Source organism: Malaclemys terrapin, chromosome 3 (assembly GCF_027887155.1).
Source record: "Malaclemys terrapin pileata isolate rMalTer1 chromosome 3, rMalTer1.hap1, whole genome shotgun sequence".
NCBI lineage: Eukaryota > Metazoa > Chordata > Testudines > Emydidae > Malaclemys > Malaclemys terrapin.
This window is the reverse complement of record NC_071507.1, coordinates 125,155,539-125,181,152: the sequence shown is the minus strand read 5'-3', so window position 1 is coordinate 125,181,152 and position 25,614 is coordinate 125,155,539. Positions and strand designations below refer to the sequence as shown.

The 25,614-nt window shown below is 41.1% G+C and overlaps 1 protein-coding gene across 1 annotated transcript in view; it reads left to right on the top strand.

The window, feature by feature from the left end:
* CDC40 (cell division cycle 40) overlaps positions 1-25,614 on the top strand; it is a 61,010-nt gene that overhangs the window by 22,639 nt on the left and 12,757 nt on the right. The window contains exons 4-12 of the mRNA XM_054023650.1: positions 3,411-3,494; positions 5,439-5,578; positions 6,425-6,521; positions 9,210-9,349; positions 13,734-13,808; positions 17,182-17,227; positions 19,402-19,503; positions 23,320-23,435; positions 24,306-24,439. Of these exons, the coding sequence (XP_053879625.1) occupies positions 3,411-3,494; positions 5,439-5,578; positions 6,425-6,521; positions 9,210-9,349; positions 13,734-13,808; positions 17,182-17,227; positions 19,402-19,503; positions 23,320-23,435; positions 24,306-24,439 (934 nt within the window). The remainder of the gene's footprint in view (positions 1-3,410; positions 3,495-5,438; positions 5,579-6,424; positions 6,522-9,209; positions 9,350-13,733; positions 13,809-17,181; positions 17,228-19,401; positions 19,504-23,319; positions 23,436-24,305; positions 24,440-25,614) is intronic.

Sequence of the window (25,614 nt, the reverse complement as noted above, 5' to 3'; positions counted from 1 at the left end):
ATTGAATCCGGCCATTGAACTCCCGCTTGGGAGCAGGCTCTGGGGCTTGCCCCGCTCCCACACTCCAGCCGGGGATCGGGGTCGGGGGTTGCTCTGCGCATGCGTGCTGTGGCTCCCGGAAGCAGTGGAATGTCCCCCCTTTGGCTCCCACGTTTAGGCGCGGCCAGGGGGCTCTGTGCGCTTCCCCGTCTGCAGACGCTCAGGGCTGCCCAGAGGATTCAGGGGGCCTGGGGCAAAGCAATTTTGGGGACCCGTTCCATAAAAAAAAGTTGCAATACTATAGAATACTGTATTCTCGTGGGGGCCCCTGTGGGGCCTGGGGCAAGTTGCCCCACTTGCCCCCCCCCGCCCCCCCGGGCGGCCCTGCAGGCGCTACCCCTGCAGCTCCCATTGGCTGCAGTTCCCGGCCAATGGGAGCTGCGGCGGCAGCGCCTGCAGACGGGGCAGTGTGCAGAGCTCCCTGGCCGCGCCTCCAGGTAGGAGCAAGAGGAGGGATATACTGCTGCTTCCGGGACTTGCTTGAGGTAAGCGCCACCCGGAGCCTGCACCCCGACCCCCTCCCATGCCCTAACCCCCTGCCCCGGCCCTGGTCCCACTCCCACCCTCCGAACCCCTCAGTCCCAGCCTGGAGCATCCTCCTGCATCCCAAATCCCTCATCTCCAGCCCTACCCCAGAGCCCGCACCGCCAGCCAAAACCCTCACACACACCCCTCCCTGGACCCCAACTCCCTGCCCCAGCCTGGAGCCCCCTCCCGCACCCTGAACTCCTCATTTCTGGCCCCACCCCTGAGCCAGCACCTCCAGCCAGAGCCCTCACTCCCTCCTGATCCACAACCCCAATTTTGTGAGCATTCATGGCCTGCCATTCAATTTCCATATCCAGATGTGGCCCTCAGGCCAAAAAGTTTGCCTACCCCTGCCTTATATGCTGGCAAGATGTAAATTCCCCAAACTAACTAGTATGTAGGTGTAGGCCCACTTCATCAATCATCTTCCCGACATTTTCACCTTGCCCTCATGCCCATCCTGGCAAGGCTTTCTCCACTAGCTTGATATTAAAGTGAATATGACTTATTCGATGTAGCTTCTTGTTTCAGAGAACCAGGTCTAAGTGGCTAGTTATTAGACATCTGAATCACTTATTTTCATAAATGTAGTTTGATGCCTAAGTTTTCAGAAGTGACTAGTGATCTTGGGTGCCTCAGATTTTTGGGTGGCCAACTTGAGATACTTTAAAGGGGCTTGTTTTTCAGAAAGTATTGTGCATGTAACGTCTGAAGGACAAGCAAAACTTTTAAATACGTTCGCTAAGCACTGTTGCTCAGATCCAGCACCAAACAGGAGTAAGATTTGGCTAGTAATTTTTACAGGGCCCAAGAGTATGAGAAAGTGAGTGTTTCTATCAGTGTGTGCACATAACACTTATTAGAAGTATATTATCCTTGCATTCAAGTGTCACTGTCAAGGTACAGTTCACTTTGGCAGGTCTTTCAATTGCCTATTCTGTTGGGGTTGTTTAAAATTTCAGTATACGCATCCTTGGAGTTTCATTCTGCAAGAGTGAAGTAATCTACTATGAGTGCATCTTTAAAGAGATTTATTTATCTGTAATTGTTCTGTTATGTGCATTAGGCTTGTTTGTGCTTATTTACCCCCAACTTTTTTCAGATATAAGGTGGAGTGGAATTCTGCCTTTCCAATCAACGTCAACATATAATCTTGATGTCTCTAGTTTTAATTGCAACTGAAGGAAAGATGTGAGTCAGGGCAGGTCATGTAAATGCCTAGCACGCTAACGCAGTAGGAGAAAAGGATGCTTTCCGTTGAAGCTGCATTGGGAAGTCTGCAGACTTCCCATTATAAAGTAGAAAAGCTTTTCTAGAAGAAAAGATACTGGACCAATGTCAAACTTACTTGTAAGTAGGCATGGCTCCCACTGAAGCCTGAATTTGACTCAGTTGCTCCATTCAGTGGCTTGCTCCCACTACTGAACAAATGAGTCCCAGAGATGGTGCTAATATAGCTCGAGGACAAAGAAACCACTGCATTGATTTTGACATGTATCCAAAGTAGAATCTCTGCTTTAATAACAGAAATCTTATAGCTTAGAGGAGCCCATTAGATGACTGGCTCAGTAACAGCAGGCAGTTGTCCTGTAAATCTAATTGGCAATGTCTGTTCAGCTTGATTGCGTTGATCACATGATAGTATAACATTTAGATAATCTGTGTAACAACTTGCAATAATTTTTACTAAGTTATTACACAGGCATGATGGAGCTTCATATTTGATCACAAAGGGATTTATTTATATTTCAGTTTCCTATATTGTAGTATAGAGTGCTCTGTAGGGTCAGATCAGAGTTAAAGCACCAAAGCACAAGTCTTGATTCCAAAAGTAGATCTGCTGCTTTGCTCTGCTCTTCTGCTGACTCCTCTAGACATTTAAAGAACAATTGACTCTTTCAGCATTTAAAAAAAGAAGCAGAGTGGGAGTGTTGCTGAACCAGTGCACTTTGCCCAAGAGAAGGGGGGAATAATTGTGCTGGTGCAGGGATATCCATGGAGAGACTTTTCTAGTGTCCTGGTACTCTCTGTGCGGATCTGCAAAATGTCAAGTCATGTGACAGTGCTGCGTGGTGGTGTTTGCTCTAGCATTTATCTGGGGATTTTGTTGGTCATCTTCGCTTTCTTGATTTAATTATCTGAATTCTGAGGTCTTATTTGAGTCTTCAACGGACACTGTCCCATTCAAATATTTAATTAAAATTCATTATATGTCCACAAGGGTGCACTCTTTCTAAAAAAAATGGCATTAGTGATCGTAAATATTCTGTGCACCTATTCCATAAAAACTAGATTTAATTATTTATCTTTACTATAACATTAAAGGTTGTGCCATCTACTTGTGTTCTTCCCACCACATTCCCAGTTATTTAATTCAATATGTACTATCATGTTGCATTTCTTGGATGCGCGTTGTGTATCTATGCAGAATGGTACAAATTTAAAAATTAATACATTGCTGTAACAGTTTAGTTTTAGGGCTGTTCCTGAGATTAGCACTCGGTACGTTAGCACATGGCTGAGTTCAATAACTTGACCATGACTGCTTCAACTTGTAAGAGGTTTGAGCGCTCTGGAAGCAACACGCTCAGACTCTAGTGGGAAGCGAGCACCAGGCAATGCTCTGCAGTAAATCCAGTAGCTAAGCTGGGAGAAAAGTTGATGGACTTCAAAGCGTATTTCATTCAGTCCTTCTTGACTTAGGAAGATATCTTAAATATAGGGCTTTGAGGAAGATATATTGGGGCAAAGGTCCTCTGAGATCAAAGAGGAGAATCAGTCACTGGGAACATATGCGGAGCAAAAATTTCAGCTAACAGCTGGTATTTCTGCTTTTATTATAGGTTATGCATTAGATCCCTCTCTAGATACTCAGGACGTTGCTACTAAATACATTGGTTCTGTAGAAGAAGCTGAAAAAAATCAAGGTAAGTAATGTCAAATTGGATATAAAACAAAATGGTGTTAATGGCACTCTGTTCTGTTGTTTGTTTTATAGAAAACAAATAATAGGCTATCGTGAGATGCTAGGAAATTATTAATAAAGGTTTGTGATGATGTGTCAGAGAGATGCTCCTTAGACCAGAAGTCTAGGATGAATTTTTTTTTTTTTTTTTTTAAACTCAATAATGAACTGTAGTTTCCCTTCCATGGTCAGGTTAAGAAAAGTTTTTGGGGGGAGGAGGGTGTTCCTCATTGTTTTTTTTCTGGAATGTGAATCTTTTTAATAGTTGTCTTGATTTTTTTCTAACACAAGATTTCAGATTATGATTTGACATTAGAATAGAACATTTTTTTCATATACAAATGACTTAACAGGTATGTATTTTTGGAGTGAATTGAGCTGTAGTGTCATCCTTATTCCATCATGCTTTGTGCTAAAATTGTACTTTTCCTGCATTGCAATAGCTGCTTAAAGTAGGTTAATCAGCTGTATCATACTACTCAGTGATGCGGGGTAAGCTGATAAATGATGTATACGCCAGTTTGCCTTAACACTTCTGTTTGCAACTTTGTGTTATCAATAGTTAGCAAAATGGAGCTGTTCTCCCCACACACCCCAAAAGAAAAAGGTAGCCCAGTGGCAAGATTTTCATCCAGAGGCAGAAGAGCCTGTAATTACTACTTTGATGTAACATATTAAATGTTTTTAGTTCTAGTAAAGTGGTTTCTTTACATTTGAAATTCTGCTCATGTAAACACCTTCTCATTAGTAACATCTTCCCTCCGTATAGCCTGAGATTTGTTCCTATGTTTAATTAATACATATTGCTGTAGCTTATTCATTACGTTATTTTCAAATAATGTTTTTAAAAGGCTTTAATTTCACTTTCTCCTTTAAAAGTGCAGTTGAGGATTTTAGAGTTCCTTTCACATAACAATTCCATTGGGGAGAGAGGCAGTCAAGATAAAAGTCGTACTTAAAATTAAAACTTAACCTGTTACTAATAACATCTGTAGTTAACGTAAAGTCTTTAAAAACGCTAATTTTATTTATAAGGTGTACTGTTTGTTTGCTTTGACAGTACACTGGCTCTTTCCCTTTTGTTTATAGGCAGTGTCACTTTCTGATTCATATGCAGCAAATGTTTAGGATTTCTGAGTGTACACATTATTCTAAAAATCACTAAAATATATCATCCTATGAAGGGTTTTGTACAACTAATGCATAATCTAAACTTTAATGTCTAAAACTCACTGTCACTTTGATTTCCCTCAATATTTTTCTTAATGTTTGTATATTGCAATGATGAAATTCTGAAAACACAAACTTTACTTTGTAAATGTAAAGAGCTTAGCACTCCCGGTAGGTTAGTGACTGTGTGCAGCTCAGTGTGAGACTTGAAAGATGCTTGGGATGAAGTGGGGAAGGAAGAGTGGGCAGATGACTGGGGTTTCTAATTATTTCTCTAGCAAGTGGTCCGGAAAAAAAAAAATCTGGTCGTGGAATAGAGAAGCTTAGTTTTCAGGGAAGTCAAGATGTCTGGACTCAATTTTTCCAAACTTTACAGAGTGCAAAGTGTGAAACAATTAAAAATGCCTAGTCACTGTGTTCATATGGCTGCAAAGGAGTAATGATAAATATATTTTTGTGGACTTCACATGTATTTTGACTCATGCATGATTAAGTAACTTATAACAACCATCCATCCATCCATACCTAGAATCTTACAGCCTACCCATCTTCTCGTTACTTTGGATTAAATTAGCTACAGTCATAAGTAGGTTAGTGAAGCAGCATTGTGATCCTGAAGACCTCTTCCCTTCTGATATTACTTGGTGTTTCTATACTGAAAATACAGTGACTTGTGTTCTTGACGTTAAATGTTGCATAAACGTCAGTGTCTATAGTGTTATGTTTCTTCCTGCAGGTTTAACAGTATTTGAAACAGGACAAAAGAAAATAGAAAAAAGGAAGAAATTCAAAGAGAACGATGCATCTAATATTGATGGCTTCCTGGGACCATGGGCAAAATATGTGGATGAGAAAGAAGTAGCCAAGCCCTCAGAAGTGAGCGTTGTTTAAAGTGTATTGGGTAGGAATTTAGCAACACAGTGGCATACCATGGCAGAGACCTAGGTATGGAAGAAAACTTGTGACTTCACCAGTATAGACCAGTGGAGACCAAATGCACTGTGGCAATGATACATTTGAACATAGTGCTTTAAGTGCTGTGTGTTTGAAAATTTGGACAGTGGCTTTAGAAGAGATTTTGTATTTATTTTTTTGGCCTGAGGGTAGCTGCTGTATGGTAACAGAAGCATCTAGGTAAAAAGAATAGTCAAGAAATATTCTTTAGTAGGAAAAAAGACCAGGCTTGCCTCTCTTCAATCATGGATACTTAAGGCTTGTCTACACATACAGTGCTGCAGTGGCACAGGTGCACCGCGTCTGGTGAAGACGCTCTATGCCAATGGGAGAGAGCGCTCCCCTCAGCATAATAAAACCATCTCCATGAGAGGAGGTAGCTATGTTGGGGAAGTTCTCCCACTGACACAGCACTGTCCACATCAGCGCTTATGTCAGTGTAATTTATATCACTCTGGGGAGTGGTTTATTCACACCCCGAGTGACCTAAATTATGCTGATATAAGCTGTAGTGTAGAGAGAGCCTTTGCTATAGCCTATAAGCAAGAGTAGAATGCGTTGTTTTTAAATTCTTTCTAGAGTGTGTATAACTTTCTAAGCTGCTCTGGCTTCGGTTAAAATTTTACTTTTTGTAATTGGCTTTTTTCCTATGTGGAAAATATTTCTAATATTCGTATTTAACAAGTACATTGTTTATTTACTAAAATTAATGTATCAGTTTTGGCTTTTTGGCTTTTTAAAAGTCTAGACTGTATTTTGTTTTTCTAGGAAGAGCAGAAAGAGTTGGATGAAATAACAGCAAAGAGGCAGAAGAAGGGCAAACATGAAGATGATAAACCTGGAGAGGAGAAGACTATCTTGCATGGTAATGCCATTTTAGTCAGCTTTAATTTCTGCTACATTCATCATCCAGGATAATATCATGTGACTTCATGTCAGCTATACCGCTGACTCACTCTGGTAGCTATACTATGTGAATCCATTAGCTCCAATACAGAACTATAAAAGGAGTTATTCTCCAGTAGGCTGTGTCTACACTATAGACTTTTGAAGAGGTGTGATATCTGACCAACGTATCTGTGCTGACAAAAGCTCCTAGTGTGGATGCAGATATACCAGCAAATTTGCATTTTTACAGGTATAGCCTATTTCTTTCAGGGGGGGGGGGGGGGGAGTTTTACCGGTACCAAGTGCAGTTGTGCTGGTATAGCTGCATCCATGATAGGACCTAGTACCGGTAAAGCATCCCTAGTATAGACAAAGTCTAAGATAGAGGAACTAGGAGCAGGGGGAGAGAGGTCCTGCAGGGAATAGCCATATTCATGACCAAGCTTAACTGAAATGTTTTTAAATTATCAGAAAAAGGAAACCTCAGTAAGGGGGAAAATTTGAACTAGTGCCAGTTTGTATTGCTCAGAGTAGTGTGGCAGTGTCACCTTCAAATTGCCATTCACTATTTTACAAAATGAAATCTTTAGGGTTTTGGGTTCTGCCTCGTTGCAGATTTAATACTTCACTAATCAATTGATGCAAGTTCAGGCTTATGCCTTGATCTAGTATCTGCTAGTAATACTTTGGATTACAGTTCATGCTGTAACAGATTATATATTAAACATTAGACAGTCACTTAAATTTTATTCTTAGTCTATTTTATGCAATTTTCTTGCTGTCATGTTGTGAATAATTGTTTAGCCAAGTAGAGTTGCTGCATATTGAAAGTTTGGATCTTTACATAAAAATATTTACTTAGGGCCTCAGCCCAAAGCCCTAAGCAGGCGAAATACCCAATCATTTCAATGATGGTTTTGCATGCATAGGGCCTTAATTGTATTAATGAAAGAGAGTAATTTGTAAATCGGGAATCTTCCTTCATTGTTGCTAATTCCTTCTTTTCTCATAGTCATATAATAGGAAAAGGAAAGAGCTGTATCACTTACATTTATGACTTACAGTATTTGTCATGACCCTGGTATGTCAATAGCATAACACTTACTCAACAAAGTGAATAATAAAGGACAAATAGATGTGATATTTTGTATCTAGTGATTTTTTTCCCCTCTGTTTTCCCAGAGGAAGTTTCAGCAGGGAATAAATGTTAGGACTGCTTATTCTGTACTTTTCAGCTGTAAATGATGGATGTCTGCAAAAACAAGCTTATGATCAGAAAGTCATCAGTGCTTCTGTTCTCTAACTGTATCTTTTATTAAATTATTGATAACTTATTCCCATGCGAAAAGACTTCACCTAGAGTTTAAGGTAGAATGGATCTAAAATAGTCAGACATAATACCCTTAAGGAACACATTATTGTTCTCAAAACACGAACTTCATGGAAATTCCAAATTAACGTTCCATTGTATTAAATTACCTAAAATATTCAGTAATATGCAAGTAGACAGTTCAGGTCACTCAAACAACTTAATGTTGCCTCAAAAATGCTCCCATGAGACAATCTAGAAATTAAAAAATACTTATCTTTACATCGCACAGGTTTATCTCCTTAGTCGCTAATGTCGAAGTGTTGGGTATTCTCTGAAACATCACTGCCTAAATATGACAGTTTCTTTCTTAGATGACTGCTTCCTCTGTGTTTTCAGTTGTATCTGATTGATGCTGGTGGTTTTAGGAGTGGGGTGGTCTAGTTTTACTGCTGTTAGTCGGGCTGACCAACAGTTCTGTGAGGGGGAATTGGATCTTTATCTGACCCGTTAACAATTCAGTTGATGCACTATAGTCCATACACAGGGCTAGTTGGAAATATAAATTGCTCCCAAGTTGCCATCAGTTATTTCTGTGCAGCCTCACTGAAGGATTGCTCAGGGGTAAGGGACTGACTTCAACTCCTCTTGAAACAACCCCATTGATTTAAAAAGAGTTGGATTGAGCCCTAAGTGAGAGCCCCGTTTGGTATGTGGAATCTTTATCACTGTTGGTGATAAACAAGCCATGGCAAAAAAGCTTAATGTTCAGAACCCAAACAGATTTCAGAGTAGCAGCCGTGTTAGTCTGTATCCCCAAAAAGAACAGGAGTACTTGTGGCACCTTAGAGACTAACAAATTTATTTGAGCATAAGCTTTTGTGGGCTACAGCCCACTTCATCGGATGCATAGAATGGAACATATAGTGAGAAGATATATATACATACAGAGAACATGAAAAGGTGGGAGTTTCCCAACCAACTCTAAGAGGCTCATTAATTAAGACGAACTGTTGTCAGCAGGAGAAAAAAATTATCATCATTTTGTAGTGATAATCAAGATAGCCTATTTAAGACAGTTTGACAAGAAGCTGTGAGGATACTTAACATGAGGGAAATAGATTCAATGTGTGTAATGGCTCAGCCATTCCCAGTCTCTATTTAATATCAAATGGCTGGGACACAATATATGTAGAAATCCAAAGAGCAATTTTTGGTTACTTTTCAGAACAGTACTACTGTCTTCTATTGAATTCTTAATCTTAATTGTATGTGATGGTTGGTACTTCCCAAGTCTGTAACCTTTGAAACTACAGGTTCCCTGCAATTCATAGTACTTTGTGTTTTTTTTGTTAGTCAAAGAAATGTATGACTACCAGGGAAGATCCTATCTTCATGTTCCTCAGGATGTTGGCGTTAATCTCCGTTCTACAGTGCCCCCTGAGAAATGCTATCTCCCAAAGAAACAGCTCCATGTATGGTCTGGACATACAAAGGTAAGGAATATTGTTTGTTTTGCAAATGAGGTTTTTCTTTTTTCATAATGTAAATTTTTGTCTTTGTGGCTAAGTAGCTTTTAAATTTATGGAGATATTTATTTCCTAGAACTAGAAGGAACCTTGAAAGGTCATCGAGCCCAGCCCCCTGCCTTCACTAGCAGGACCAAGTACTGATTTTGCCCCAGATCCCTAAGTGGCCCCCTCAAGGATTGAACTCACAACCCTGAGTTTAGCAGGCCAGTACTCAAACCACTGAGCTATCCCTCCCCCCCTTATCCTTATTTATAAAATAACGGACCCAGGCTCATTCAAGACAAATTTTCTGGAGTTTCCAAAATTGTGCATAAACAAATTGGGTATTTGCATACTCAAATTGTGTATTTGTTCATTTACCAGTTAGCATGCACAATTGCAGGTTTTGCACATATGTAGTGAAATCCTGGTCCCCAGGAAGTCAATAGCAAAACTCCCACTAGCTTCAGTGGGACTAGGATTTCACCCATACACTAGTACGTGAACAAATTAGGTTTAATTCTGGAGGATCATGAAAATTTTGCCCTTGTTAGGGAATTATGTTACAAATTTTCACATCAAAAACAGTTTCATGGTATTAACAGTAACATCACAAGATTTCCCACAATGTAGTTGTTGACTACAGTTTCTTATGCAGAAGTCCTCCTTCATCAACACTATGTTTACACTACCACTTATGTCAGTATAACTTGTGTCGCTCAGGGATGTGAATAAGCCACCGCCTGAGTGACAAAAATTACACTGACCTAAGCACTGATGTGGAAGGTGTGGGGAATCCCTCAAAGAGAGGGAGGGTATCACCCAGGGAGCTTGTGGGAGGGATGCAAGGAGCCCCTTGTGTGTGCAGTGAGCTCAGCCTACAGAAGCTATGAAGTGTGCAGCCCCCTAGTTATTTAGACTTTATGTATGATGTCACAAAGTCAGTGACATTAAATATCAATTACAGAAGGATTCTCTACTTTGCCAGGAGCTCTTAGAGATAGAGTCCTGGGTAAAAGCCAGCTCACTTAGGCTCAATCCAGAGAAACCTGAGTTGAAGCTGGGAGGAGGAGGAGAAACATTTTAAAGAACTATTTAACTGCTCCTTGAATTCTGGTTTATTTTTTTACAATCATCGGAGTGGCTTGAAATCTCAGGTTCTTACTAGACTGTTCTCCATGCACCCAAATGAGAATGGCCAGCAACTCTTTCACTTCTAGCTGGCCAGGATATTGCACCTGTCCATCCCTTCTAGATGCAGCTTTTATTCTGATTAACATGTGTTTATTACCAAATGGTTGGTCTGCTGTAATGCCTAATCTAGAGCTAGCCTTGAAGACCATTTAACAGGTCCATATAGTGCAGACTGGATCTGCTTGTCTTTTTGGTAGTATAGACTTCAGATGTGGCACACTGTTCTGACCTGTAAATTGGTTGCTGATGTCTTTTCTGGGTGAAATTCAGAGTGTTGGTTTCAGTCTAAATAAAACTTTAAAATGTCTGGACCTTAACCCTGGTCTACACTACGGAGTTAGGTCGATGCAAGGCAGCTTACGTTGACCTAACTCTGTAAGCGTCTATGCTGAAATGTAACTTGACCGCTACGCTGACTTAATAACTCCACCTCTGCAAGAGAGACAGTGCTTAGATTGATGTAGTTAGGTCGACACCGTGTCAGTGTAGAAACTGCGTTGCTTAGATTGACTTTCAGGAGCTATCCCACAATGCCCCACACTAACAGTGAAATTGGTCCACGCGCTCCTGATGGGACATGCACCACCCACAAGGCACGTAGTGTGGACGTGCAAAAGCAGTTTAATTATTGTGGTGGCTGTACTTTCACATAACTTAGGTTGACGTGATTTTGTACTGTAGACATACCCTTAATTTTCAGAGGCTGTCTCTGCCATGTGTAGTAGGACAACTGCACTCTGAAGAAGCCCCTTTAGTTTGCTGTTACTAGACAGAAGCTGTTGAATCAGAGGCAGGTATTTTTCAGAGTTGGGCCCTCATCATTGCAATTTGATTTTGCCGATAATGCATCTGAGCCCAAGTTGAATTAAGTTTATGATAAAATTCAAGGCACATTCCTTACCCAGAGCTTTCAACTCAAGGCAGACTCTGGAGACTCCTAATGTTTAATCCCTAGGCATTTAATCTACTGGCTGCTATCCTCTATCTTGGATCTCATCCAGTAAAATGAGCCAGCTTTAGCAGAAGGTATATGTTCCTCATTCATGCATGGTCATTAGGTACTATCCTAAACATGTTAAATGTGCTTAAACATGACATTGTGTTAATTGTGTTGAATATCTGCACTAAGAAGAAACTATTATCAAGGCCTGGTATATTCTGTGATCAGCTGGGCCTGAATTCTGGGGCCATGTTCTTAGAATCTCTAGCATTTTGGTGCAGCAGGCTGGAAATGATGTAGAATCATTTACACTTGAAAAATGAACAGTGCAAATGAATAATCTATGAAAACGAAGATGCAAGTAGCGCAGTGGCCCCTATGTATTTTGATTCTTTTTCTAGAGAGGTCCCACAATTTCAGTATTTAATATGCCAAACTTTTTATACTGACAATGCATAACTAAGCTTTTGCAGGAGGGCAGGGAAAGAGCAAGCTAGATATCGTGGCAGCTAAGGATATTTTGGGCTTTGGCCCTAAGAGAGAGAAGCACATGAGCTGTGCCTTTCTGCTGAAAGGGGCAGCATTGAGATGTTGACATCTCAATGGGGTGGTAAAGATTAACGTTGTAATGATTTGGACAGTTTCTGCCTCCTTTTGGAGCTGTTGTGTCTGGCTTTTTGCATAATTCTGAACTTGAGAAATCTTGGGTGAAAATCGTGGCCCCATGGAAGTCAGTGCCAAAACTCCCTTTGACATCAGCGGGGCTAGGATTTTCATTCATTCATTGTGGGTTTTTTCCTGCACCAGCACATTTATGGTAGCAGTAGTGGGAGAGCTTATATAGACCAACTGCAGAATTTCTTACCACCAAGTCTGCTAATCTTGTTCAGTGAAGATAGTTGGAAGGTAAAAATGCCTGCATTCTGTCTACACTAGCACTTCCACCATTACTGCTCCCTGTAGAGCTGCACTATTGGAGTCCTATTGAGTAGTTAATCTTTTTATGAGGAAATCTTTTTTTCACCCCACTGTGTTCCATGCACTGATTTCCGTGGTACCTCTTAAAATCCCCTGCAAATCTTTTATAACATTGAATAACCCTAATACTGAAGAAAAGATAGGTTTGTCTCATACATTGTGTGTACTCTAAGTGGAGCTGTTGCTTACTCATCAGAAAACTACACATGCAGATGGTTCATATATGAACAATTATCTGTGTTTACATGTGCAAATTTTAGTGGGAAAAGTTTGCCAATACAACTTTGGTTTTGTATCTGTCAACTTGGTACCTCTTTTGTTTGTTGAGCACTAAGCAGGCTTGGGAGGCTGTATAAATAAACAGGAATAGTTTTCAAGTGTGTTTAAAATACTATCTGAATCAGTGTTTCCTTCACTTCCTTCTCCCGTTCTGAGTTCAAGATTTAGTTTCCTTGTATTCGTGATGTTTCAAACTTCATATGCAACATAGTATGTTTATGAACTCCCTTGCTCTGTTTAGGTATCTGTAATAGAATAAGCTTTTTGTAGGAAACCAGCATCCGGAAATCAGGATGCTGTAAAATAAAATGATGTAAAGTATTGTGTATCTGAAAGTCTTTGGGGTTTTTTTCCACATACATATCTGTTTAAAAATCTGATTGCAGCTGGGATTGCTCACCTGAGTAAAGTTACAAATGGCCTTTAGTGTTTGCAGGGTCAGGGCCTGTGTTGTTGAAGTTGTTGTCATGCAAGAGGCCTGAGTTTGAAGTGACCCCAGGAGGCTGCTTAGAGAGGCCCCAGATCCTGGTCACAGAATTGTAGTATAAAGAGGATTGTAATCACGATTGTGCAGAACTGGGTATATTATGAAGAGGTCAGATTGGCAGGGGGGAGAGCTCTGTGTTCTTCTTTTGTCAAAGCTAACGTTCCAAACCCACAATTTGTATTTCTTTGCCAAGGGCTGCCATGGTAATGGTGTAGGTGGGTGTCAGTGTGGGAGGGGAAGGGAGCATGCACACAACGGTTGCAGTGACTCAAGATTGCCCCCTGGTGATTCAGTAGGAGCAATTGTTTAAAATACATTCCTGTGTTAAAGGAGCAGGAGATTGTACAGGCTCCTCTTCAATCTTTCACATTTCTGAAAAGGTTGTGTTTTAGATTTCATCGAAATATTTTAGAAAAGAGGAAAAATGAGCTAGGAAAAAAATCCACATGCTCAATTTGCTGTTTCTTAATCATTTATGTTCTTATTTACAGGGTGTCAGTGCAGTCAGGTTGTTTCCACTCTCTGGCCACATATTGCTATCTTGCTCCATGGACTGTAAAATTAAAGTGAGTTGTTTCTGATATACCTTCACTTCATACAAATGTTGCATTCACAGCATTTAAATACTGAGTCTAATTTCTGTTAGAACATCTACTTTTCCAGGGTTTGAGACAAATTTAAACAGAGGTATCGGGCTAAAAATTGTCAAATAGTTATCCTACATTATAACAACAAGGAGTCTGGTGGCACCTTAAAGACTAACAGATTTATTTGGGCATGAGCTTTCGTGAGTAAAAACCTTCGGATGCATCCGAAGAAGTGAGGTTTTTACTCACGAAAGCTCATGCCCAAATAAATCTGTTAGTCTTTAAGGTGCCACCAGACTCCTTGTTGTTTTTGTAGATACAGACTAACACGGCTACCCCCTGATACTGGACCTACATTATAGTTTTTCTCCCAGAAATGGTTTGAATTAGTTTCTTTGTTCTGCGTAGAAATAAATAGTTAAGTTGTCAATCGCAGCCATATCTACCTGCTTTGAATGTCAAATAAATAATGCAGAAACTATTTTAATGCAATATAAAGATCACAGTTAAATAAAGTCAGGAAGTGCAAAACTTAAGGTTTCTGCAGCAACTTGGTTGCGTGTGTGTTAAATAGATGCCTATCACCACCCTGCCTACGCTGCATGTACTGTGTTTTGTATTCCTCTCCCTCATTTCTCATCTGTTTTTATGTTTAGATTGTAAGTAGGGCTGTTGATTAATTGCAGTTAACTCACACGATTAACTAAAAAAAAATTAATCAGGCTTTAAAAAATTAATTGTAGTGTTAAACAGAATACCAACTGAAATTTTTAAAATATTTTTGGCTGTTTTTCAACATTTTTAAATATATTGATTTATATTACAATACAGTGCTCACTTATATATATATATATATATATATATATATATATATATATATATATATATATACACACTTTTGATTACAAATACTTGCACTGTAAAATTATAAAAGAAATAGTATTTTTCAATTCACCCCATACAAGTACTGTAGTGCAATCTCTTTATCATGAAAGTGTAACTTACAAATGTAGAATTTTTTTGTTACATAACTGTACTCAAAAACAAAACAATGTAAAACTTCAGAGCCTACAAGTCCACTCAGTCCTACTTCTTGTTCAGCCAATTGCTAAGACAAACAAGTTTGTTTCCATTTACGGGAGATTCTGTTGCCTGCTTCTAATTTACCATGTCACCTGAAAGTGAGAACAGGTGTTCGCATGGCACTTCTGTAGCTGGCGTTGCAAGGTATTTACATGCCAGATGTGCTAAACATTCATATACCCCTTCATGCTTTGGCCACCATTCCAAAGGACATGCTTCCATGCTGATGATGCTCAAAAAATGTGTTAATTAAATTTGTGGCTGAACTCCTTGGGGGAGAATTGTATGTCTCCTGTTCTGTTTTACCCGCATTCTGCCATATATTTCATGTTATAACAGTGTCAGATGATGACCCAGCACTTGTTCGTTTTAAGAACACTTTCATGGCAGCTTTGACAAAATGCAAAAAAGGTACGGATGTGAGATTTCTAAAAATAGCTACAGCACTCCATCCAAGGTTTAAGAATCTGAAGTGCCATCCAAAATCTGAAAGCATGCTCCACACCTCGTTCCTCTCAGAAGTCTTAAGAGCAACACTCGGATGCGGAAACTACAGAACCCGAACCATCAAAAAAGAAAATCAATCTTCTGCTGGTGGCATCTGACTCAGATGATGAAAATGAACATGCATCGGTCCACTCTGCTTTGGATCATTATTGAGCAGAACCCGTCATCAGCACGGGCAGCGGATTTCATAGGCTGGGGGGAGGCTTTGTCTCCCCAAACAGCCAGGCATGAACCCGCCCTCTGCCGTGACCACTCCCTGTGTGTGGCTCCAGTCCTCCGGCTCCAGTCCCCCAGTGCTCCGCTGGGGCTGGAGCTGCACGCTGCCCTCCTTCCCACACTCTGGAGCTGGGGACGCATACCACCCACCTTCCAAGGCTCCAGGGCTGGGGAGACTGGGGCCATGCGCCGCCCACCCTTCTTCACTCTGGAGCGGGGGAGGCTGTGGCCGGCCGCCAAAGTCCCAGAGCTGGGAAAGCTGGGGCTGTGCGCTGCCCACCCTCCTGGCGCTCTTTTGGGGCTGGAGAGCTAGCCATGGGACTGGCTGCAGTGAGGGGGTCGGCTCTGGGCTCCGGCGGAGGGTGGGGGAGCTTGGCTCCAGTGCAGGGGCGGGGGAAGAAGCGTGGCCTCGGTTGGAAGGGGTGGGGCTGGGGGCTAGCCTCCCCTAGCCGGCGGTTCATGCACCACCCATGATCATCAGCATGGAAGCATGCCCTCTGGAATGATGTTGAAGTATGAAGGGACATATAAATCTTTAGTGCATCTGGCACGTAATTATCTTGTGACGCTGGCTACAACAGTGCCATGCAAACACTTGTGCTCACTTTCAGGTGACATTGTAAACAAGAAGCGGGCAGCATTATCTCCTGCAAATTTTAACCAGACTTGTTTGTCTGAGCGATTGGCTGAAGTAGGGCTGAGCGGACTTGTAGGCTCTAAAGTTTTACATTGTTCACTTTTGAATGAGTTATTTTTTTGTACATACTTCTACATTTGTAAGTTCAACTTTCATGATAAAGAGATGGCACTATAGTGCTTATATTAGGTGAATTGAAAAATACCATTTCTTTTGTTTTTTATAGTGCAGATATTTATAATCAAAAATAAATCTCAAATGAGCACTGAACACTATTCTGTGTTGTAATTGAAATCAATACATTTTAAAATGTAGAAAATATCCAAAAATATTTAAATAAATGGTGTTCAATTATTGTTTAACAGGATAAATCACTTTAATCGCATGACAGCCCTAATTGTAAGCCTTTTGGGGCAGGCACTCTGGCTTCATGTGTGTATGTAAAATGCCTAAAACAATTTGGGTGTTAGCACAGTATAGGTACTTAATAGCATTGAAATGCTAATCCAATTAGGTTGTGAAGGTCACAGGTCCTTAAGCTTACCTTTGCTGCTGCTATCACTTGGTAAAAGACAATTTTATGTAAAGCTAAATTTTTATAGCTGGGACAAATGTTGATAGCAAAACATTTTTTGCTGAAAATTTCCTGCTCTGAGTTTATGAAACTGGGCCATTTAATTTCTTATTGCAAAATGAAATGTCATTTTAGTTCACCCTTGCATACTGTTGAGATAGTTGCAGAAATTCTGTGACAAATGTTCACATTATTTCTGAATTTCAAGATAGGTTAGTTGTGATCAAAATTCTCACATAGTGTCTCATACATCTGTAGTTAAACTTTCATTTAATAAGAATGTGGTGCAGAAATTAACGTTTCTGTCTCCTTTTTTTTTTTTTTTCCCCCTCAAGCTATGGGAGGTTTACGGTGAACGAAGATGCTTACGAACATTTATTGGTAACCTCTTTTACTGAACTCTTTAATATACATTTAAAACAACTTCCTTCTTTCCTTGTCTCCTCTCCCCTCCTCCCCACCTCCCCGCCAAAGTAGATTTAATTACTTTGTGATTTTTGGGGAGGAGGGTGTCAGTGCCACAGAAGACATGTAGGCATCTGAGAAAAATGTCAGCTTTTCAATATGGTGTTGGCATGAAAGCTGAAGAGGCTGCATTTGTGCATGACCTTATTTTGTTTTTAATCCACATGATTTAGTATTGGCACTGAAGACTTCTAGACCATAAAAACAAGATATTAGTGTACTGCGTCAATCAGTTATCAGTCATTACCAGAAATGGATCGGATAGATCCCTATTTTTTGTTACCTACTCCTCCCGTCAATACTTCATGTCTGAAATTAGACGGTATGTTCAGAGTAGAAGTAGTGTCTCCTTGTACTGTGAGGTACCTAGCACACTTTTGGGTGTGCTAAAATTAACTATTGTGATGTCGTCACATAACTAGGTCTTATCTTCTGGGCTAGACAAGAACTAAATTTCTAATGCAAAAGGAACAGAGAAATACTTCTCATAAAAACTGTTCAGGCCTCCTTTTAAATATAAAAATGGAACAAGTCCAATATTTTCCTTGTAATTGAGAACTTTTATAGAGGATTGAGAGAGAGAAATGTGAGCTTTCTAGCAGTCTTTGCTGCAGCTTATGAGCAGCAGTTTTTCTCTTGAAGTGGAAACACTTCTAAAATGATGTACTGTCATTTGAAGTGCCCTTTTATCAATGTTCCTAGTACCCACAGCATCAAGCAGATTGGCTAAACTGATGCCTCAGAAAAGGATCTCTCTGAAGAGACTCTTCTCTTTGAACTGTGGTTTCAGAACTTTCCTCTCATGAATCAGATTCACCTGCTGTATTTTATTTTAAAAGTGTGTGTAAGCTAAAATGTAGGGCCCCTATAAGTCTGCTACAATGGCCAACCAGAATTATTCTGCAAGGCAGGGGAGATGATTCTACCTGAGCAACACACCTTCCTGACCTAAATATTTCCCATATTCCACAGGGGATTTAATTTAAGCATGCCAAAATTATTTACCCACTTGCTATTGCTGCCATCCCAGAATTTTTCTGTGCCCAGCAGTTGGCATTCTCTTCATAGAATTCCTCTATAGTGTTCAGTCCTTGATTCTCCCTTACTTTTTTGTCTTAGATGTTAATGCTTTAACTATGTCCACGACAATCTTTGAAGCAATAGTGGATTTTGAGGTGCTACTTGTGCATCATATTTGTAATGTAATACATGTTATTTCAGTGCAGTGGAGAGATCAGCTGCATCACATTTTAAGATGTCTAGAATATGCAGACAAAACAAATCTTTTAATTTAAATAAATTGCTTTGGGGAGGACAGACTTTTAATATGAATTTCAACAAAACTAGTCATCTAAACTTTCTGTTACCATCCTGGCACTTATCCCATCCTCAGACGATTTAGATATTGGGCTAGTTAAGTGTTAAGATTCACTTGTTCCCAAAAAAAACCCTTCTGTCAATGCAGTTCTAAAGTACCTTCTATCTGGCTGTCTGCACTAGATTGCATTGGGAAATTCCCTGCTGTTGCATTCTCACCACTAGAGGGAGTTGATGTTTTGCCACTGCATCTCATAACCTTGTTAAGGACAGGCTTAGACAATACAGTAATAAAAGTGGCAGTCGCTGTATGAGCCCTGTAACTAATAGCTGTTGGGCCTGCAACTATGGTGGTGTAGCAATGGAGGATTTTCCTAGTGCTGGGAGGCCTCCTGTGGTCAGTCTTATTCCTCAAATAGATGTTTATTTTTAAAGGTATGCTATGTTTCATCTGGAGAAGTTTTAGAGTTTTCCACCGTGTTGCAGTCAGTCTCTTTGCAGAGGTAATTCCCAGTGGCTTTATTTTCAAATCTCATAACGGCCTTTAGGAGGAGGCACTGTTACTTTTCCAGTTGCATTGGTCTGCTGGAACTAAATTTACAAGATTTTCTTAGATAAGTTCTAGTAGTTTTCTGTGTTACCAGAGAGTGTAATTAAAAGCTGTAATTGACCATTAGTATTGTGGTTTATCTGCATTCTATCTGTACATTCTCCAGAAAATCCTAATTCCTAGCATCGGGGGTAAAGAGTTAATTCTTCTTTTTATCTTTTAGGGCACAGTAAAGCAGTTCGAGACATCTGCTTTAACAATGCTGGAACTCAGTTTCTTAGTGCAGCATATGACCGGTACCTTAAACTCTGGGACACTGAAACAGGTAGGCTTAAATACATACATGTTCAAATCTGATAATCATTGCAACTAGTAGTAAATAGCTACTGTTTTAAGAGTCATGATTTCTCTTATAGTGCAACACTGCTGTTTCAAATACAGGGAGAGCAATTTTCTCATCTCCTGAATGTTTTTGCTGTCAGTGTAAAGCTACAGTTAAGGTAGTCGTGGTGTTTAAGTTAAAAATCCATAGTAACAAGGGTTTATGCATTTTTTTTTTTTTAAATTACTTTGAACTGAAAACTTTCGTAGAAAGAATGGGCCAAATATTTACCAAATTAGAGGGAATTATTTGGCACCCCTCCACTTATAAGAATGAAATTAAGTACTAAAAGTAAATTTTTGAATTGAATATTTTACTATAATTTAGTAAAGGATTTATTCCATAATAATTCTTCCAGATTTAAAAAAAAAAAAAAAAGAATTTTCCCAAATAGGTTGGGGAAAGAAATAACAGTAATTATAGCAACAACATTTATTTCACAACATTTGTATTTTCATTGCTAAGAACATTAACAAATAATTATATTCACCTAATGCTGAGTGTCTCTGCCAAATACAAATCTAAGGTATTTACATACAAAAACAGGTATTTTAAATCCTGTTAGCTACTAACTATGGTTTTCTTAATGCTGCACTACTACTCCCATTGTGCCTCAATGGTATTTAGCAGATACTCAATACTTAACTGAAGACTTCCTTAGTTTTGTGCATTTGCCGAATAGATGAAGCTTGCTTTGTGTGGTGACTGATCTTAGCTTTCTTGCAGCCAGTCATCTTCCACTTTGCACTTTTTTAATAGTTATGTTCAAGGTCCGCTTTACCTAGATTTTCTCAATGTAGGAAAACAGCTATTAAAAGAGGGAAAATAATCTGGATAGGGCAACTCCAGAGAAAAGGATTTGTAACATAGAATTGTCAGTACCATAATTTTTTTTTTTTTTTTAATATCTTGCATATCAGAGCTCAGGGGCTATTCCAGCTATAGGCAAACTAGGCAACTTCCTGGGGCAGCTGGACCAAAACTGAGTGACACCATGACCCCGTGCACCAGGTCACAAGGCCACTCACTCAAATTTGGCCCAGATGTTCCTCCATCACGATGGAGGGGCAGTTGGGCCAAACCCACAATGCGTGGTGCTGTGACTAGGTACTTGCCCCCACTTCAACCAAAATCCTGGATCCATTATTTCAGTAGAGAAGCTCTGTTCTAGAGTGGTTTTCAAACTGTGGGTCACGACCCAGTACTGGGTCGTGGAATGTAAGGCTCTGGATCGCGGTGGCTCTGGTCAGCATCTCAGACTGGGCCATTAAAAGTCCCGTTGGCAGTGCTGCCCTGCTAAGGCAGGCTAGTCCCTACCTGTTCTGACGCCACACTGTGGCCAGCAGCAGGTCCGGCTCTTAGGTTTCGCGCGCTGCCCCAAGCATCGGCTCCGCACTGGCCAGTGGGAGCTGGGGGGGGGGGGGCTAGTGCCTGTGGGCAAAAGCCGCGTGGAGCCACTTGTGTACCTCCGCCTAGGAGCCGGACCTGCTGCTGGCTGCTTCCGGGGCGCAGCACGGTCCGCGGTGCCAGGATAGGCAAAAAGCCTGCCTTAGCATCCCTGCTGACCGGGAGCCACCACAGGTAAGCCCGCAATCCACCCCCGTGTCCCAATCCCCTACCCCAGCACTGAGCCCTCCCCCAAACCCACAGCCCCCACCTGCACCTCAAAACCCTCATGCCTGGCCCCACCCCAGAATCTGCACCCCCAGCCCAGAGCCCTGACCCTCTCCTGCACCCCAACCCTCTGGCCCAGCCCTGAGCACCCCCAAACCCAGAGTCCCCTCCCACACCAGGAGCCCCTCATTCCCAGTCCCACCCCGCAGCCCTCAGATCAACCCTCTGCCCCAGCCTTGAGCCCCTTCCACACCCCAAACCCCTCATCCCCAGCTCTGTTGGGTCGCGGTCATCAACAATTTTCTTCAACTGGGTCACCAGAAAAGAAGTTTGAAAACTACTGTTCTAAAGGGTAGGAAGGGGGTGGCACACTGAAGTTTTGCCCAGGGCGGCAGATTGGCTAGAGCAGCCTCCCCCAGATTTTTATAAGTAGATGAGGATCACCGTTTCTGTACTTGGACGCCATGTTCTGCATGAATTCCGTTTTTAGCTCTTCACTTAACATTGGCTTTGTTACAATGATATTGTGGGCCTTCCAGGTTTGTATCTCCAAGGTGTGTGTACCGTCCTTGCTTAGTTTACAAGGGAAAAAATATTTTTTTTTTCTAACTGCTAGCCTACAAATTCAGCTTGGTCTTTGAAAGTCAAAATGTATTCTTTTATTCTCATGCATATTAATTGACAATACATACTGGAGGCCAAACTCTGCCCTCCTAAAATACATACTCTATCAAGGCTGGACAACATTAAAGAGCTGTATAGAGTGCATCTTTGTTCAGAAGGCTTCATAATCTCCTGGCACTTAGTTTGCAAGGCCATGTCTATGATTGTTTTCCTAAAAATTACCTCATGGAGGCAACAATGGAAATAGCAATATATAAAAAAGATGCACGTGGCTGACAGCATTTTAACCACTCTTGTCATCTAAATGCCCAGAGCAAGTCTAAATGACACTGTGGGTTAAAAAACCAGCAGCCACTGACATCTTGTTTATACTACTGGTGCTTCCACTGTTGCCACCACCAATGGATCGGTCGTGGTCAATTCTATTCTGTATAGGTTTTTATCCCACACTTCTCACGGTAGTATCCGAATATCTTCCAGTAATGTATTAAGGAACATGACTAACACCTGTCATGTGGTTGTTCTCTCCCCAGGGGAGAGGTTTGTGCATTGGAGGGTTTTGTAATGATAGAAAACATTACTCAAAGATGCGGCTGTGTGGGTACTTAGCATCAGTGAGGAATCCAGGAGTGTTCCTTAACTATGAACTCGGTAGACCAAATGTGGATGTGTACCTTCAACCAAAGGAAAATATAATCTGGCTGTAAACACTTCAAAATGTTTTCTTCTGACTATCACCATAACTTCTGTCTTGCTTGAGTTCAGCTTCAACCAGATGATCTTGTCCAAGCATTGGGTCTTGCTGTTGGTGGTGGTGGTGGCGGTGAAGGAATAGGATGGGTAAAGCTGTGTCTCCTCTGCATATCACTGACACTTTGAGTTTATGTTGTCTGACCAGTTCACCTTGTGGTTCTATATAGCTGTTGAAAAGGACTGGTGAGAGAATTGTTCCTTGTGGAACTCTACAAGTGATGGGTCTAGTAATGGAAGTGATAATGAGTCAGCAGGTCCATGATGACTCATGGTGGGGTGCTGATGTCTTTTAGGAAGCTTTGGAATTTGGTGGCATCCATGAGTATTCATGGTTGAATCAGGATCATTGGTCTGTCTTGTTGCCTGGCAGTTGGAGGTTTCTGACTACTGTCTTAATAAGGTAATGGGTCTGTCCAAGACAGTGTCTGGGTTGCGATGTCCTCAGTATTGATATCTAGGCTAAAGATCAGGTACAGGGTGTGACCAGCTGCCTGGGTTGAACCAGTAGCAGTGGTGGGAAATTTTATGGGGGGGGAGAAAAGATCTAATATAAACAAGATCCAAGTCATCTCTAGAATAATTCCCAATCTCTGATCTTTTCAGGGAGTTGAAAGCCTATGTTTTTGTTTTCTCCTGATCTAAACTAAGTAAAACATTTCTAGGTACAAAGATGAATAATTTATGATAGCTTATTACTGCGAGCATTTATAAAACTATGCTTGTGAAATTTTTGAACTGATCTAATTTGAATGGCTTGTCTGTTTACAGGGCAATGTGTTTCAAGGTTCACAAACAGGAAGGTTCCATACTGTGTCAAATTCAATCCTGATGAAGATAAACAAAGTCTTTTTGTGGCAGGAATGTCAGATAAAAAAATTGTACAGGTAAGACTCAGAACTTAATTAAATGTTTCCTGATCTCAGAGGTTTATAAAGTAAAGTTTTTGTAGCTGAAGTTTAAATTTAGCTGCTGTATAACGGCAAGGCCTTAGACATTTTCTTTCCTTTCTTAACAGTATTTTTGAATGAACACTCCCTTAAAGGCTGTTGCTAGATAGGGTTACCATATTTTAATTTTTAAAAAGGAGGACACTCCGAGGGGCCCCCGCCCCAACTCCATCCCTTCCCTGCCCCAACTCTGCCCCCTCCCCTGAACGCTCCGCCCCCTGAACCTCCCCCTCCCCTGCTTCCCGTGAATCAAATGGGAGGCAGCAGGTAAGCTGGGGCGGGGTGCGGCGCGGCCCAGTCCGGCCCCCCTGGCTGAGCGGCTCCCTCCGGCGGCCGGCCCAGGCCAAGAGGCTCTGGCCCCGCCATCTCCCGCCCGGCTTGGCTCGGCTCGGCTTGGGCCCTGGGGCCCCGGCCAAGAGCTTGCGCCCTTGGCCAAGCACCACACCGTCCCCAGCCAAGTGCCTCCGGCCCCCGGCCGAGCACCGTGCCGGCCCCGCACTGCTGGCCCCAGCCCCTGCCGAGCACCGCCGGCCCCGGCCCGGCCCCAGCGGCCCCAGCCGAACACCGCCAGGCCCTCCCTCCCTATTTTCCCGGACATGTCCGGCTTTTTGGGATTTTCCCCCGGACAGGGATTTGAGGCCTAAAAAGCTGGACATGTCAAGGAAAATCCGGACGTATGGTAACCCTATTGCTAGAGTACTTGCTCTCTGACCTGAAAGTCTGACTAAATATCAGAAGCTTTATCGTTTCAAGTTCAGAAATGTATTAGAACTTAAGTGGCTCTGACGCTGGCTGTTTAATTTGCAGTGGGACATTCGAAGTGGGGAGATTGTGCAGGAGTACGATAGGCATTTGGGAGCTGTCAACACCATTGTGTTTGTGGATGAGAATAGACGGTTTGTGAGTACATCTGATGACAAGAGTTTAAGAGTCTGGGAATGGTGAGTTTCAAACCTCACAAAGTTTGATTTCATATTCGTATAGAGCAAACTGGGAAATAAATAACAATTTTAAGTCAAATCAATGCAATTACTTTGAAGTTTTTGTGCAGTAAGTTCCTGCTAGCCAAACAAAAAGCTAAATTAATTTAACTTCCATTTATATTATTCTCTACAGTAATGGAAATATTTAAAAAGAAGCAGTGCCAGAAAAAAATCAGTGATGTTCCTGCTGCTAGTTTCTAGCCTATTTGGTCAACAACACAGTCAATCGTAAATACTCCACACCAGACCCATATTTCTGCAGTCCACAGGCTCGTCTGTGAGCCAGTTCTTAACGTATTTGTTCAGTCAATGAAACGTCCCTTCCTGAAATTAGATGTAAGACAGTTAATTGTATTTTTAAAATCCCTTTGAAGTAAAGATTTTTAAAATGTCTAACACTTAACTCTCCTTACTGGCTTACAACCCTCCTGTGTTGCAGTACTTTTTACAGGTTTTAAAAAGCAGCCTCAGATAATATTTCATTAACTCTATCCAAAAGCAAAGCAGAGAATTTCATAGTTTACAGAGGTCTTCATTGGTATGAAGGCACAAGAGCCATTCAAGTTACATTTATTCAATATACTGTACTAGCCCCAAATTAAATAAAATATCTTGTTTGGTTTAGATAAAAATCAATCTAACATAGCACCTGCAGTAATATAAAAGTTGTTGCTAGAAATTTTTTCTAGGATAGTCATACGGTATGTGTTTTTAATCAGTGAAATGATTTGCTTCCTATTCCTGTATAACACACGCTAGGTGAATACCAGGCAAATTATTTTAACTTTATAAGTAAAGCAAAGGTCGTGCCATGGGCTGTTACGTGGAAACAATGGGCATAGCCCTATCAGCTTGTGGCAGACAATATTCCATTAATGGTTTCTCTCATCTGCTCTCCCATTGGAGGTGTATCAGCACTTAAATTATGCGTATAAAGAATTGCCTGTGCCATGCTACTTTAGAGTACCGTAAAGATAACTAATCAAATAGTTTAACAGTTTCATTCTAGCTTTTCAGTCTTCTTTTTGGGGGGGGAGGGGGAGGTTTGCACTGAGAAGCACGGTTAAAATATTATAATGGCAGTATTGTGTATGAAATTCCATCCAAGACAAGGCTCATTTAGAAATATTATT